General features: G+C 45.0%; 1 protein-coding gene across 3 annotated transcripts in view; it reads left to right on the forward strand.

Moving 5' to 3' along the window:
• The window catches only part of TENM4 (teneurin transmembrane protein 4), a 752,323-nt gene that overhangs the window by 607,056 nt on the left and 128,703 nt on the right, over nt 1-16,564 (forward strand). For all 3 annotated transcript variants that reach the window (XM_054015769.1, XM_054015770.1, XM_054015771.1), the window contains one exon: nt 4,932-5,117. In XM_054015769.1, the coding sequence (XP_053871744.1) occupies nt 4,932-5,117 (186 nt within the window). The remainder of the gene's footprint in view (nt 1-4,931; nt 5,118-16,564) is intronic.

The following is a 16,564-nucleotide window of genomic DNA, read 5'->3' on the forward strand; positions in this document are numbered from 1 at the left end:
TTAATCATCTATTAGACACCTGTGAGCACAAGAAGACCAGGTTATAAAGGGCTAGTTGATGTGTGTGGCAAGCTGTGTGCTGTACGGCTATTTAAATCGTACAGTTCACAGCTATTTTTAAACTGGCTGTTAAATGGAAGATTTAGGTTGGTGAATGCCTGGCTCTCCTTGTCAAGAATCATTAAATTACACATTAATGAGACTGTCTGAAGTATCTTTTTTTCCCACAGGTATTGATATAGATTGTCAGCTGAGATTCTTTATTTAGGGCTCTTTGGGACTAGAATCCTAGATATCTAGGGCCAAATTCTCACCTAGAAAAATTCCATTGTGGATTTGGCTTTTTTACACTAGAGATGGAGAAGGTCTATTAGATCATGGGTTCTCCACCTGATGGTCACAACCACCCTGTCCTTGCTCTGACTAGATCCCAGCTAGATTGGAGGGATTCTTATGTGGAGAAGGTGTAGAAAAGGTTCAGAACCACTGTTTCAGATCGTCTAGTGCATGCCCCTGCCACTGCAGAGTTGTTCTCTACAGTGCTAGTGGATGTTCCAGTTGAGATTTAAATGTCCCAAGCAGTGGGGCTTCCTCCCCTTTTCATAGAAGACTTAGTCCACAGAGATTCACCTTTGGGAGCTTTTTCCTAACACTTATCTGAATTCACCCTTTTTGTAGTGTCACACATTTACCCTAGTTTCACACCTTTAAATAACTCTTATCAGTTTCTCAAGATGGATTCATAATAGCCTCCTTTTGTCCCCACTTTCATTTCGGAATGTGGGAGGGGGCTGCAGGTTGAGGCAGGGGGTTGGGGCATGGGAGGGGGTACGGGCTCTGGAATGGGGGTGCAGGCTCTGGAGTGGGGCCAGGGATGAAGGGTTTGGGGTGCAGGAGGGTGCTCCAGGCTGGGGGGTGGGGCTGAGGAATTTGGAGTGCAGGAGGGGGCTGCGGGTTGAGGCAGAGGGTTGGGTTACAGGAGGGGTTACGGGTTCTGGGTTGGGGTGCGGGCTCTGAGGTGGGGCTGGGGATGAGGGGTTCAGGGTGTGGGAGGGGCTCTGGGCTGGGACAAGGGGTTGGGGTGCAGGGAGGGTGAGAGCTCTGGCTGGGGGTCCGGGCTCTGGGGTGAGGCTGGGGGGGGACCAGGCGGCTCCGCACGCTGCTCTCACCCGCAGCACCGCCCCCCTCCCAGCTCACATTGGCCGCGTTCATGGCTAATGGGAGTGTGGAGCCGGTGCTCGTGGCAGGGGCAGCGCACGGAGCCCTGTTCCCCCCCGCCCAGGAGCCAGACCTGCTGGCCACTTCCCAGGTGCAGCACAGTGCCAGGACAGGTAGGGACTAGCCTGCCTTAGCCCTGCAGCAGCTCCAACCAGACTTTCAACGGCCCAGTCGGCAGTGCTGACTGGAGCCACCAGGGTGCCTTTTCGACCGGGCGTTCTGGTTGAAAACTGGGCACCTGGCAACCCTAGGTACAGAGGAAGTAAGCAGCATGCCCATCATCTGTTGCCAAGCCAGGAATTGAACCTCCTGAGACCTTGTCCCAGACCCTATCCACTAGGCCATCCATCCCTAGGACATCAGTGGCAGTAAAGTGTGCTCAGCCTCTTGTAGGATAGAGCCCAGGGGGAATTTTCATAATCAGATGAGTCATTTCAACCTAGGACTGGAGCAACTCCTTCGCTAAGCCATGGGGAAAAGCACTAGAGGCTCATGTAACATTGCCTTCTTATCCTGGACTTAAATGCAAAAAATCTGGAACTTCTTCAGTCTCAAGGCATTTCTCCTCCTCTGGTTGAGGGCTCTTTGACATAAATTGTTTACTTTATTTTCTCCCAGACTTTATCATCTCACAGGTCAGCCAAGGAGAGCCAACTTTTTCCAGTGCAACTGCTCAGCTTGACTCCGACATTCGTTAATTTGAACATCCAATGAAATCACATGATACCCCAATAGGCCTAGTTCCGTTGCTGTGTTGTCTGCTGTTGAGAGCAGGGGGCAGGAAATAAGGATTGCCGGGTTCTGTTCCCAGCTATCCCGCTGATCTGAAGTGCGCCACTTAACTGGTCTGTGCCTCATTTTCCCAGTGTGTACAGTGACGTGACAATACTCACAATTCCACATGGGAGTTGAGAGAATCAATTTGTTAATTCCAGACACAAAGGGTAAAACTTTCAAAAACACATAAGTGACTCAGGAACCTACAAACCTTTAAAAATCTGGGCTTTTGGCACTTTGGAGCCTGTGTTCCATTGACTCCTGAGGGCCAGATTTTAAAGGTATTTAGGCACCTAAAGATACAGATAGGCTCCTGGTGGGCTTTTCAAAAGCACCTAAGCACCACTAACCACCTACCTGCATCGTTAGGCTCCTAAATACTTTTGAAAATCTGGCCCTAAGTCACTTTTGAAAATGACACTTAAGGTCATGAGTCACTTCGGTGCTTCTGAAAATTGTAGCCAAAGTACATTATTAGAAATTGAAGTCTGTATGATTCAGCAGAAAGAGTTCAAGGAGCTGTGACTGACTGAAATGAAGGGAATTGGCTGGAGGAGAAGGGGTGGATCTAGGGTTGCCAACTCTCCAGGATTGGCCTGGAATTAAAGATTAATGTTTAATTAAAAATTACGTCATGTGACAAACTTCCAGGAATACATCCAACCAAAATTGCCAATCCTAGGTGGATCACTCGATAAATTGCTCTGCTCTTTTCATTCCCTCTGAAGCATCTGGCCAGCACTGGCCGCTGTCAGAAGACAGGATAGTGGGCTAGATGGACCATTGGTCTGACCCAGTATGGCCGTTCTTATATACTTATGTTCTTATGAAACGATTACAATCACATACATTGTAGTGTGTGGCAAACAGCTGGAAAGTTTGTAAGGCATTTTGAGAATGAGGTGTGTTCTACAAGGGCTAAGTATTATTATTTCTTACAGTAATTACTCTCTGTAAAGAGCTTTGAGTGCCTTGAAGGAAAGGGTCCATTTAATTGTAAGGTCGTAAAACCCCTGCTGGCTGGCTTTATGGACACGCCAAATCTCCCTCTCCAAATCAAAATGAACACAGCGGCCCCACCAAGCATAGCAGAAGTGCCTCAACGTCTCTGTATGTCTGAAGATCCCTGTCACTGGCAATATTAATTAGAAAAAGACTAAGGCAAGCTTATATAAGGCTGAATTTCAGTCAGGTGTGATGTTAATGCAGGCTGAGTAGTCCTGAATGTTTTATGTGCAGTCAGTGACCTGAAGCAAATGGCTCGTATAATACCAACCCCTTCCTCACCCACAAACGTCTAGGGCTAGATCCTGCCCCTAATATACTGAGGCACACAAAAGGGGAGAGATTGAAGCCATCCTGGGCTCCTTAACCACCCTGGTGGGACAGAACAGGATGGCGTGGGCGGTGGGAGGGAAATGTGCTCTGTAGAACACCTTACTGCACCTTAACATGAGAGTGTCATGCACGGTTCCTAGTGCCTGCTAGCAGCATACATTCCTAGGGCTGCGGGGGCCTCATAACACCCCGAGCAAGCTGATCCTTCCCCTCTCAGCTGTGGCATGCTAACTGGTGCATTAGCCACTGCCCTGCCTGTCGAGTACTCGGCTAGAATTCTGCCCAGCTCTGCACGGACGCACTGAAAGGAAAAATGTTCCTGTCCCCTCTCCCTATGCCCTCCTTCCTCTCCACTCCGTGAAGATTATAGTAGAGTCTTGTGTCCCTTGAAATGGACAGCAGCTAAGCGGGTGTTAAATACTGAACTGCTGGGCAGATTCAGCCCCATTCATATGTACTGTACAGAACTGCCAGGGAGTAGAGGGAGTCGTTAGTCTGAGAAGAAGTTGAGGTATTTGAACTCACATGTGGCTTGAAACGGGGAGAGTGTCATTAGGTTTGTGTTACACAGATCGAAGGTAAGAAGTCAGTTGACCATTCCAGAGTCTGGTGAAGCAGCAATGGATGCATTTAATTTCATCTGCTGCGTAATGCCACTTTGGGGTTGTTTTCCTGTGAGCCAGTCTCCAATGATAATAGCAGAAATAGGCACTTACCGTTTGTGTCATGGATGTCTGGCCCCCTCCAGCCCTTTTTCCCCAGACCAATAATAAAATAAGAAGTGGGTGAAAGGGGCCAGGTTTTAGGATTTTAGGGCTAGATTTTCAGAGATGCCAAGCACCCCAAGTCTCACCAGAGTCTATGATTGCTGTGGGCACCTAATACGTCTACAGATAAGGCCTGCAGGGGCTGATCCTGCCAGGAGACGAGTGCCAAGGCATTGAGCATCCTCGGCTTCCAGTGACATCAGGGAACGTTGAGGACTCCTAGCAGCCCCACAAGCAGCAGACCATAAATCTCATCAGATAAGAATATAGGCCCCTCAATGCCTGGAAGGGGACTTTTAATGAGGGAGTGGTAAAACCGACTCCTGGCTTCCCCCACAGAGAAAACCTACATAAAAATGTTCTTTATTAATGTTAACCAAAAATAAAAGAGGTGATTTCATGAATCACAGCCCCAGAATCATGGGCTAACAAGCTGCAAATAGACTTTGCCTGCACTTAACTTTATCATCAGTGATTTATCGGTGCATTGTTTTCACACTTAACCAGTTTTTAATTAAATTTGACTTTTATTCCGTCTGTTGGAAGAGCCTTCCCCTTTGGATGTGGTCAGCACAAAAGCTTGTGGAGTGTGATAGAATTCGAAAGCAAAGAGGAGGCTCAATCGCAGCAGACCTCTGCAATCCACGTCCGTCTCTTTTTTCTAATCTACTTATTAGATTCTTATTGTCAGAAAGGATTAGTGTTATGAGCAGCAGGAATTCCTTTCATCCCCGTAAGGCGAGGTAGTGAAGTGTGGCTGCTTTGTTAACAATAACATTCTGGATTTCTCCTCCCCGCACCCTGCCCCCTCTCTTTTCTCCTCTCCCACAGAGATTTGTGCAGCGGATTGCGGAGGACACGGCCTCTGTGTCGGAGGCACCTGCCGCTGCGAGGAGGGATGGATGGGCGCAGCCTGTGATCAGCGGGCGTGTCACCCACGCTGTAATGAGCACGGGACATGTCGGGATGGCAAATGTGAATGCAGCCCGGGCTGGAACGGAGAGCACTGCACTATTGGTAGGGGGAAAATACTTTTTAAAGAATAATTGAGGAGCAGGAAGAGGATGGGGGAGAAAAGAAGCATGCTGAATTGAATCTATGTGACTTAGTGTAGCATGAGCACCTTTGTTCTTGGATTTCAAGTTCTGACATCATACATTTTCATGTGGGAACAAGACAAAATGTCCTTTCATTTGGTGATGACCTGGTTAGATATATATATTTTTACTATCAGAGGTGAAATATACATATATAGTGTTTGATCTCTCAGACACAAGCTATCAAACCTTACCTAGAGGCTTCGGAAAATGCCCCACTTCTGACTTGTAAAAGGTCTTTTCATTGGCCTCCAAGACTCCTCTGTACTGTGATATCCGCTTATTCAGAAACATGCAGCCTGTTTTAAGTTTCTGTTACCCTGACTCACTCCATTATTTGCACAATTTATCAGTGACATGGAGAATTATATTCAGAAAATGTCTCACTGATTTTCAAAGCTGTCTTGCTAATTCTCTCTCTGCCTCACTATCTCTCTAGTCATCTCACTTTTCTTTCTCACCATCTTCGTACATCTAATGCACCTGGCATTACCTTAAGCTCTGAACTTGTGGCGCACAGATCATTATTATTTATAAGGTGCCATCAATGTGCTTAACATTATAGAAAGTGGCACTGTCCCTGCCTTAAGACATCTGTGTGCTCATTAATAATGTGGTTCAGATTTACGCTGCCTCTTCATCTGAGTTAAGTTGACTCCCTGCTGCACCTTGCCTTTTCTTCTCTCTGAGTATCACAACGTCGCCCATTTGATCCCAGTTCAGTGGAGTTGCCTACACAACCTGTCCAAGTCACACAAGCACTAACATTAGTAGTATCCAGCCTACACTTAGAATTCACTAATGGGTCTCAGTGACACCAGAGTGGATCTGGCGTAGCTCAGCTGATGCCCAAGGAGTCACTCCAGATTTACACTAGTGTCACTACGTGCAGAATTTGGCCCTCTGTTTTTTATCAGTTATTCTTAAATTCATTTGTCAACATAGCTAAGCATCCAAGTTATCAGCCTGGGCACCATTCACACATGCAAAGATAGTCAGTAACTGAAGCATAATCACGAATACTTTAATGCCAGCAATAGGATAGTGCAACAAACCATGTTTGTGGCCCAGTTCTGGCTAATGTCCTTCTACCACATTATGGTCTTCACAAACATCCCTAATGAAAAATGTCTGGCACTCAAAAACTCCCCACGACTCATTAGAAATTACAGTCTGTTTTTCTTCCACGTGCCTAACAGCTTTCAGCTCTTCCCATTAACAATGGGTGAAAATCCCTCTCACAAATGACTTTAAACTGAAAGGAAAGCAATCATGTGTTAATTGGGGAACCATGGTTGTGTAATATTGTTTCATGGTTCTATTTACAGCACTCGGTTCACCAAACTGTAGACTTTGAGGTGATGGATTATTATCCTTGGGGAAAATACTTACATTTAGGGAAATGTCCTAAATCCAGAGGACAATTTGATATGGGCTGTATTCATACACAAAAGTACCCAGTTCATACAATGGATCTCATTCTATTAATGCTGATTCAAAAACAAAATACAAATTTCTTCGTAGTGATACAGAGAATGTGTGTGATATTTCAATCTGCAGCTGACATACCAAGATTGCTTTCAAACGGGTTTTACCTTTCACACTAATTAAAGTGACCATATTGTTTGCAGCACTCCTCATTCTTAGAATAGGGAGTCTACATTATCATGGCAAAGGCAAACACCGCAATGCAGCAAGCATCGAGATTTTAATGGCACCCACTATACTTTCATACAGTACTACATTCCCATTGCAGTGCTGTCTGGGCTTTAGGAACCATCCCTTATTTTGAGTGCAGAAGTAATTCAGTTTCCTTCCCCCGCGCCTACCCTCCAGACACTGTGGTTTAACAACAGATTTGTACATACACTCATGCCTCTGAAGCTGTAAACCATATTTCCTACGAATATTCATTGGTAATTGTGTAATATAAAGGAGATCTGACAAAGTCATAAATATCCAAGGAAACTGAATGGCATGTGAAGGAGTAATAAGCTAGTAATATTGGCACAGATGAAAGGACATTGACTTGGAATTACATTAAGTGTGTGGTAAGCATTCCCCTTGTCCTTGTTTAATTTCCCTGCATGGCAACATGTTCTGTTGACAGTAATCCCTTATATGTCTGTGTCGTTGCCCAGCCTGCATTAGCAATGAGAAGCATTAAACCCCATTGCTGAAGTAATTCTTTAATAATATTGCCATGTGTGCAGGTAACAGTGGTAGAAATGGATGATACAAGTAAAGGAAGTTTCTCCTTCCATTTCCTGTTGAGCACATATGAGAGTAAGAATTCCTTTTATTTTCTCGTTTACTGGGAAGGAAGGAATAGGAAGCACTTTCTCATGCTACCAGGGAACTGTGATCCCAGTGGATTAATTTTGTTTGCTCATACAAAGAGTTACGTTACCAAGTATAGTAGCTTGATTGCTCACGTTCTGAGATTTCATTAGTGTAACCTCGGTTAATTCCCAACCAGGAAATTGATGCAGAAGCTTGTGTTCGTCATCCTAATTCAGCAACCTTCCTTCATTCAGGCAAGAGGGTGGAACATAAAGTTGATTATATAACTGCAGGGATCTTTAAATCCTGCAGAATTACTTAATTTATTTATTCTGAATTCTTAAAACAGGAACTAAGGAACATACACAATGCAGCCCTCACTTGGTGGAGTCTCCACTACGTTAGAACATTTCCTTTGGCCCAAGTAAAGTAGCAACAATTAAATTTTGTTTTATTAGGCTCCACCACTCATCTGCCACCCACAGAGACCACTGGGCTTTCTAGGAGAACCTGAGTTTAAAGGTGAAATCCCTCCCCCTGCCTCCAAAGGGCCAAATTGTAGCTTGGCTTTGCATTGGGCCACTCCATAGATTGATTAGGGGTGATCCATGAGTGGACTACATGGTGTGACCAGGTTGTTGGTGGTGAGTCCAGAAATTGCATGGATCCATGGGAGCCTAGCCACAAACTTTGCATAATAGGTATAATGAACCACACCCATTGGCTATAGTACCTGAGTGTTATGATTGCTCTGCATCCTGCCTCTGTGATGCAAGGGAAAGGTTCTACCTGGCAACTTGGACTTTACACAGGGGACTCAAATTTCATCCTCTTTGTGAATTCCTCTGTGACGCTGTTTACAAGTATATGATCCTGGAGGCTTTGGTGCAGATTATGTACTACCCTTCCTAGATGCACATGTAGGGTGACCAGATGTCCCAATTTTATAGGGACAGTCCTGATTTTGGGGTCTTTTTCTTATATAGGCTCCTATTAAACCCCCCCACACACACACTCCCTGTCCCGATTTTTCACACTTGCTATCTGGTCACCCTACGTGGAGGAGCAGGCACAAGGAGTCTCCCACCCAGTTGCCACCCCTATACTGGAGTTCGGTATAGACACAGTCCTTGTGGGCTCTGAACGCAAGACTGTAGTGCCACAGTCAGCTCTAGATTCTCCACAGCTGTTGGGGAGATGGTCCCTTCTCTGTACCAGCCAGCAGAGATAAGCCAGTGTGGGAGGGAAGAGGAGCGCATGCTGCCCTCTGTAATTCAGGTCTGACCACCTGAATGCTGCCTGATCCCTCCATAGCAGTGAGATTTTATGGTGATGGGTGCCACAACGCGTATCTAGACAGACAAACAGACGTTATCCCTCCCAACATGGGCTGTTGCTTATGAGACAATCAGGCCTTGTTTTGTCTTACTTAGAGAAACTCCTGATTTTTAGAAATCTATCCTTTGGGATAGGCTTTCATCAATGCCTTTGCATAAATAATCACACACACTCTGAATAGTCTGGGCTGTAATCAGTGCCTCTCAGTTTCTACTTGAGCAGCTGGACTCCAAACAAGACACATTAAGCCAGGATTCTGTTCTCTATGGGGTAAAAGTTCTAAGCTACCGTCAGACCAGAACTCTAGGTGTTCAGATGTCTGAGCATGCTAGAGTGTTTGGCCCTATCTGCCGTAGAAACTGAGCTGCGTTTGACAACCAGTCTCACGACTGAACACAGTGTGGTGTTTTCCATGGAGAGAATCATAGAATCATAGAATCATAGAATATCAGAGTTGGAAGGGACCTCAAGAGGTCATCTAGTCCAACCCCCTGCTCAAAGCAGGACCAATTCCCAGCTAAATTATCCCAGCCAGGGCTTTGTCAAGCCGGGCCTTAAAAACCTCCAAGGAAGGAGACTCCACCACCTCCCTAGGTAACGCATTCCAGTGTTTCACCACCCTCCTAGTGAAATAGTTTTTCCTGATATCCAACCTGGACCTCCCCCACTGCAACTTGAGACCATTGCTCCTTGTTCTGTCATCTGCCACCACTGAGAACAGCCGAGCTCCATCCTCTTTGGAACCCCCCTTCAGGTAGTTGAAGGCTGCTATCAAATCCCCCCTCATTCTTCTCTTCTGGAGACTAAACAATCCCAGTTCTCTCAGCCTCTCCTCATAAGTCATGTGCTCCAGACCCCTAATCATTTTTGTTGCCCTCCGCTGGACTCTTTCCAATTTTTCCACATCCTTCTTGTAGTGTGGGGACCAAAACTGGACACAGTATTCCAGATGAGGCCTCACCAATGTCGAATAAAGGGGAACGATCACGTTCCTCGATCTGCTGGCAATGCCCCTACTTATACAGCCCAAAATGCCGTTAGCCTTCTTGGCAACAAGAGCACACTGTTGACTCATATCCAGCTTCTCGTCCACTGTGACCCCTAGGTCCTTTTCAGCAGAACTGCTACCTAGCCATTCGGTCCCTAGTCTGTAGCAGTGCATGGGATTCTTCCGTCCTAAGTGCAGGACTCTGCACTTGTCCTTGTTGAACCTCATCAGGTTTTTTTCTGCCCAATCCTCTAATTTGTCTAGGTCCCTCTGTATCCGATCCCTACCCTCTAGTGTATCTACCACGCCTCCTAGTTTAGTGTCATCTGCAAACTTGCTGAGAGTGCAGTCCACACCATCCTCCAGATCATTAATAAAGATATTAAACAAAACCAGCCCCAGGACCGACCCTTGGGGCACTCCACTTGAAACCAGCTGCCAACTAGACATGGAGCCATTGATCACTACCCGTTGAGCCCGACGATCTAGCCAGCTTTCTATCCACCTTACAGTCCATTCATCCAGCCCATACTTCTTTAACTTGGTGGCAAGAATACTGTGGGAAACAGTATCAAAAGCTTTGCTAAAGTCAAGAAATAACACATCCACTGCTTTCCCCTCATCCACAGAGCCAGTTATCTCATCATAGAAGGCAATTAGGTTAGTCAGGCACGACTTCCCCTTCGTGAATCCATGCTGACTGTTCCTGATCACTTTCCTGTCCTCTAAATGTTTCATAATTGATTCCTTGAGGACCTGCTCCATGATTTTTCCAGGGACTGAGGTGAGGCTGACTGGCCTGTAGTTCCCCGGATCCTCCTTCTTCCCTTTTTTAAAGATGGGCACTACATTAGCCTTTTTCCAGTCATCTGGGACCTCCCCCGATCGCCATGAGTTTTCAAAAATAATGGCTAATGGCTCTGCAATCTCACCCGCCAACTCCTTTAGCACCCTCGGATGCAGCGCATCCGGCCCCATGGACTTGTGCACGTCCAGTTTTTCTAAATAGTCCCGAACCACTTCTTTCTCCACAGAGGGTTGGTCACCTTCTCCCCATGCTGTACTGCCCAGTGCAGCAATCTGGGAGCTGACCTTGTGCGTGAAGACAGAGGCAAAAAAATCATTGAGTACATTAGCTTTTTCCACATCCTCGGTCACTAGGTTGCCTCCCTCATTCAGTAAGGGGCCCACACTTTCCTTGATTTTCTTCTTGTTGCTAACATACCTGAAGAAACCCTTCTTGTTACTCTTAACATCTCTTGCTAACTGCAACTCCAAGTGTGATTTGGCCTTCCTGATTTCACTCCTGCACGCCTGAGCAATATTTTTATACTCCTCCCTGGTCATTTGTCCAATCTTCCACTCCTTATAAGCCTCTTTTTTGCGTTTAAGATCAGCAAGGATTTCACTGTTTAGCCAAGCTGGTCGCCTGCCATATTTACTATTCTTTCTACACATCGGGATGGTTTGTTCCTGCAACCTCAATAAGGATTCTTTAAAATACAGCCAGCTCTCCTGGACCCCTTTGCCCTTCATGTTATTCTCCCAGGGGATCCTGCCCATCTGTTCCCTGAGGGAGTCAAAGTCTGCTTTTCTGAAGTCCAGGGTCCGTATTCTGCTGCTCTCCTTTCTTCCTTGTGTCAGGATCCTGAACTCGACCATCTCATGGTCACTGCCTCCCAGGTTCCCATCCACTTTTGCTTCCCCTACTAGTTCTTCCCTGTTTGTGAGCAGCAGGTCAAGAAAAGCTTTGCCCCTAGTTGGTTCCTCCAGCACTTGCACCAGGAAATTGTCCCCTACACTTTCCAAAAATTTCCTGGATTGCCTGTGCACCGCTGTATTGCTCTCCCAGCAGATATCAGGGTGATTAAAGTCTCCCATGAGAACCAGGGCCTGTGATCTAGCAACTTCTGCTAGTTGCCAGAAGAAAGCCTCGTCCACTTCGAGGATCAAGCCATGGTCAGCACCCACTGCACAGGTGTGTTTGATGCCTCGTTCCAACGCTTTCTGCATCAGCTTTAAACACAGGTTGGCCCTGGATGAGGCGGGGAATTGTAATTGACATTGGATACCAAACACGGGTCAGCTTCAAGGGCTGACACGGCCTTTGTCAGTATCACTATGGCATAAACTCATGTTATCTCCACTTGCTAAGCACATAAGGGCTGCATGCTGCCCTCTCACTTACATTTATGTTAGACCACTTTAACTCCAGTGACTTTGTTGACGCTGTACCCAATTTACTCGGGTGAAAGGCAGAACAGGAGCAGGCCACATTTAGAGCACCCATTGCTCCTTTCCTAAGCTCATTCTACATGCCCGTTGTACAGAGTCCCTTTGCACCTTTCCAAAGGAGTGCCCACAGCTGATCCACTGACACGTGCATGGGAACAACATAAGTTCAGGGTGAAATATTTATGTCTGAATCTACTAGTGTGGCATAAGTTTGGGGCCACATACGGGATATTCTCGTATGAGGCTGCATTGTTCTTCAAGCCATCTAAGTTAAAAGGTAACATCTGCAAATAATTGGTCTAGCTGGCCTGGCTACTCCCTCCATTTTTTTCCCCTGTAAACATTTTCACATCTGAAAATTTCAGCTGTGAGGCAAAACTTTGGCCAAGGTTTTGTATGTTGGGCCGCTCTGAATTTTTAAACCAGAATCGCCCATTCCTGGACTTCTGCAGCTATCCGGGCTTGTAAGCAAAGCTGTGCTGCATGTATTCAATCCTGTAGGCGTGATTTGTGAACCTCAGTCCATTGGTGTCTAACTCTGGGAATTAAGGCCCTCTTAGCTCTCTTACAAAAGTGGGCTTGTGCTTCCACTAACCCATTAGACTTACAGGATTCTAGATTCAAAGGGGGGAGGGGGAGAAATCCTGCTTAAGGTTTGTGACCCTCTACTTGGGTGGTCTCCATGAACCGATCTGAAATGAGACACTCCCCCTTAGGGTGCAAGGACTCCTCTGAGAGCAAGATCACAGGGAGCTTAGGAATAGTGCTGGAACTGGAGAGATAACATTTAACAGCTCTTATTTAACAACAGTTGTGGGAGCAAAGGGTTTGAGGGAGGGAGCAAAAGAGAGAAAAGCAGAAAATTCCCCCAAGCATCTTTGTTAACAGAGATCAACTGATGTTAAGAGAAGGAGTGTGGTCTACTGGCTAGAGCAGAGAGCTGCAAGTCATGATTTCTGTGTTCTATTCTGCCACTGACTTCTTGTGTGAACTTGGGCAGACTGATTAGGTAGCAGTTTTCAAAGGCACTCTACTCCTGTTGACTTGCAATGAGAATTGGGCACATGACTGCCCTGTATGCCTCCACAACCTCTCTGTACTTCACTTTATCTCTCCTTACATTGGGTGTATTAACACTTACCTTCCTTGCAGAGCTGTTGTGAAGTTAGTTTCATTTTCGAAAGCAAGTGAAAATCTTGGGCTGTATAAATGCAATATGTTATCGTTAAGGAGATCCAAAAGTAAAAGACTTTCCAATTCCAATAGGGCCACAGGGGAACAAGGCATCTTTGTTAAGAAAATGTGATACTGTTAGGCAAGGTGGAAGAATTTTGGAAAGACACTGTTTTTCCTATCGCAGAGGTGGATTGTTGCAAGCGATCAGAACCTTACAATGTTCTGCCATTTATTTTTACCTTCCTGTTTCTCTTGCTGAGCTTATTGAATCCCTGCAACCAGACTAAATGGATGATTGAACACAGCCTTCCTCAGTTCTTTGATTGAGAATAGTTTTGTTCCACCCTTTCCTTCCTTCTCCTCTCCCCACAATAAAAGTTTTTTCTTTTAATATCATAGCAAACTTTCCTGTGCCTTTTTTTGCACCTGCACAATCTCATAGTAAGCTGTACTGCACTTATTCAATCCTACCTTAAATGTCCTGTCTTTTATCTCCCAAGCTCACTATCTGGATAAGGTAGTGAAAGGTATGGTCTTCCTTCCTCTTTTTTCCTGTTGTCTTTGTGTTTTTTTTAAAAATATGCACTGTCTTGAGGTTGCATCTTTTACTCATTGTCACAAATCTTTCGTTAATACCTGGAAGGGTGAACGTTCCGGTCATTTCGGTAGGAAATGTGTCTGGAGCGTCATCCTTTGTAGATGCTGTGATCTCATGTTAACATTATATCAGTGTACCCTTCCTCTCTCTCTCCCCTCCACAACATCTCTCATCCCCACCCCACCCAGCCAGGTAATCAAAGTCAGGAGGAAAAAAAACATGTCTGCAATACAGCAGGTGCACTACGCAGCGTTTGTTTTATTAAATGTATATGATCCATATGGTAACAAGCAGGTGAGTGTGTTTTCTGTATGAAGTCTCTAGGTTTTGATCTTTAGGTGAGAAATCTTCCTGGGGTGCTTAAGGGGAGATATTTTTCTTTATATGAAAATGCTATGGTCTTTGGGCCAGATCCTCCAGTTGTGTAAATCAGTAAAATTCCATTGAAGTTAATGGAGTTGTATTGATTTACACCAGCTGAATATCTGGCCCTACATGCCTATTTGTATTGGTAAAACAAGTCTGGGGCCTGATTCTGATCTCATCTTGGTGTCAATCAGAAGAAAACAGAGTGACACTGTTAGGAAACCAGTGCAATTGTTTTTCACACCAAATTTCCATATTCAAAACACTCAGTTGTTCCTATCTCAGAGCTGCCATTCATTATCTGATTTAATTTATGAAATTGTAGCTGTAGCAGCCAAATTGACTTTTAATTAGAAATATTGACTGCAGTCCCAAAATGTGCAATAACTATATAAGATGCCGAGACAACAAACATTTCCCAGATAAGTATAACAAACGGACAGTAAATGTGATTGAGTTGGACACAAATGTCCTTCTAGGTGGCTGCTGATACCACACAGAACAGTCAGTTTGCCATTAAAAAAAAAAACAGCTCAAGGGACGCTCTTTCTACCACTAAATTTAGACTTCAAGATCCTTTACGGTTGTGAGCAATCAGAAATGGTAACCAACCATTAGAGGTTCATGGAGAAGGACAAACATGCCAAAATTGTGGTCCGGTGAATGGTTAAAATGAAGGGTCTGTCTTTAGGCTTTAAGTGTGTGACAAGAAACATGGTGGTCCTGACAGCTGCACTTCTCCAGATGAATTTATGACCTGGTATCTGTTTCCTGCTTCATTTGATATTAAAGTGCATGTTCAAGTAGAACCACAAATAGGGAAAGTCTCTGAGTGGCCAGCCACATATTAATGATAAGGAAATGTCAATGGTTTCAACAACTGATTAGTCCTTTCGTGAGAGAGCAGCACCAATGAGCAGTGTCTGTTCCTGAATCTATGGCTTCAGATTGACTATCTGTTCAGTGGCAGTTAATTTTCTCTAATTGCAAGGGTCAATGAAACACTATTGACTTGCTTTAAACTAAAAAAAATAGGGGGTCTTTGTTAGATTAAGGAACGGGGCTCCTTGTCTTTCTTTATGGAGTAGCAGTGGTGGCATTCTTAAAAGAATATATAGGTCAGCACTAGGTGTGATCAGAACCTCTTGCTAATGTTGTACATGTCAGTGCTTTGCATTTCAAAAACTCTCAGGATTTCTTCCTTTCATCTCCATTTGCACTGGAGAAGATTGGATCAAAGGGTAGCAGATAAGAACCAAGGGGTAACAGAAGAAGAAAAATCATCTTGCAGAGCCAGGGTTGGCTCCAGCATTTCTGCCGCCCCAAGCAAAAAAAAAAAAAGCCACGATCGCGATCGGCGGCGGCAATTGGGAAAAAAAAAAAAAAGCTGCGATCAGCGGCGGCAGTTCAGCGGCAGGTCCAAGCACCTGCTTGTTAAGCTCGTGCCTGGAGCCAGCGCTGTGCAGAGCCTCTCTCCTTGAGATTCAGGGACTTGAGGTAATGAGTAGCTCCCCGCTACTATTTGTCTTCTACAAATATACCCTCTTGCTCTGGACAGTCTTTTGACTGATTCTGATTGCTAGGAATAAAGGCATATTGTATTTACTGATTTTTGCAGTGAGGAACGGGTTAAGCAACATATTATGAATAAACCATTCGCTTGCCATTTACATTGCATTTCCTCCTTTGGAAGGATTAGCAATAGCTGAATCTTTCAACGTACATGATTTTTACTTGGCTAAATGCACCGTGTGCAATTTTCAGAATTACGTTTCTCATGCCATTTTGGCTTTCTTAATTATTAACATGTTTCTAGTTGAAATCCCTCCCCAGCAGTCCTGGCTTATTGAGGTTGAATAGGATTGACTGCTGGCTTTCCTACTGTTTTAATGTAAACCAGTGAGTCAGTCAAGACTCTAGACTAGGCCTCCTCTTGTTTCAAAGGGGGAGAGCAAATTTCAGGAGCAAACTTCAACATGGTTAAAACCAAGAAGCTCTTCACTAACAAAGGGCTGTACTGAAATCAGTTCATCTTATCACTGGCACTGGGCCCTCCAGACTAAAGTTCAAAATTGATAGTGGTCTCCCTTAAAAGTTCATTCTGTTTGGAAGTTTCTCCTTGTTTGAGAGAGTTTCCCTATATCCTAAATGACACTGGAACAGATAATATCACTCAGGATAATTCAGATCTGGTTACTGGTGAATAACTCTGATCCGAAAAATCACCTAAATCCGTAGGAAGGCCCCTAAGTAAATGGCCTGATATTCAAAGGTGCTGCACATCCACATCTCCCTTTGAAGTCAGTGAATTTTGTTGAGGGTTCAGGTCTTCTGAAAATCAGTTCACTTAATTTGACGCATAACTCTATGCACCCAAGTTTGA

The sequence above is a fragment of the Malaclemys terrapin genome, chromosome 1 (assembly GCF_027887155.1).
Source record: "Malaclemys terrapin pileata isolate rMalTer1 chromosome 1, rMalTer1.hap1, whole genome shotgun sequence".
Classification (NCBI taxonomy): domain Eukaryota; kingdom Metazoa; phylum Chordata; order Testudines; family Emydidae; genus Malaclemys; species Malaclemys terrapin.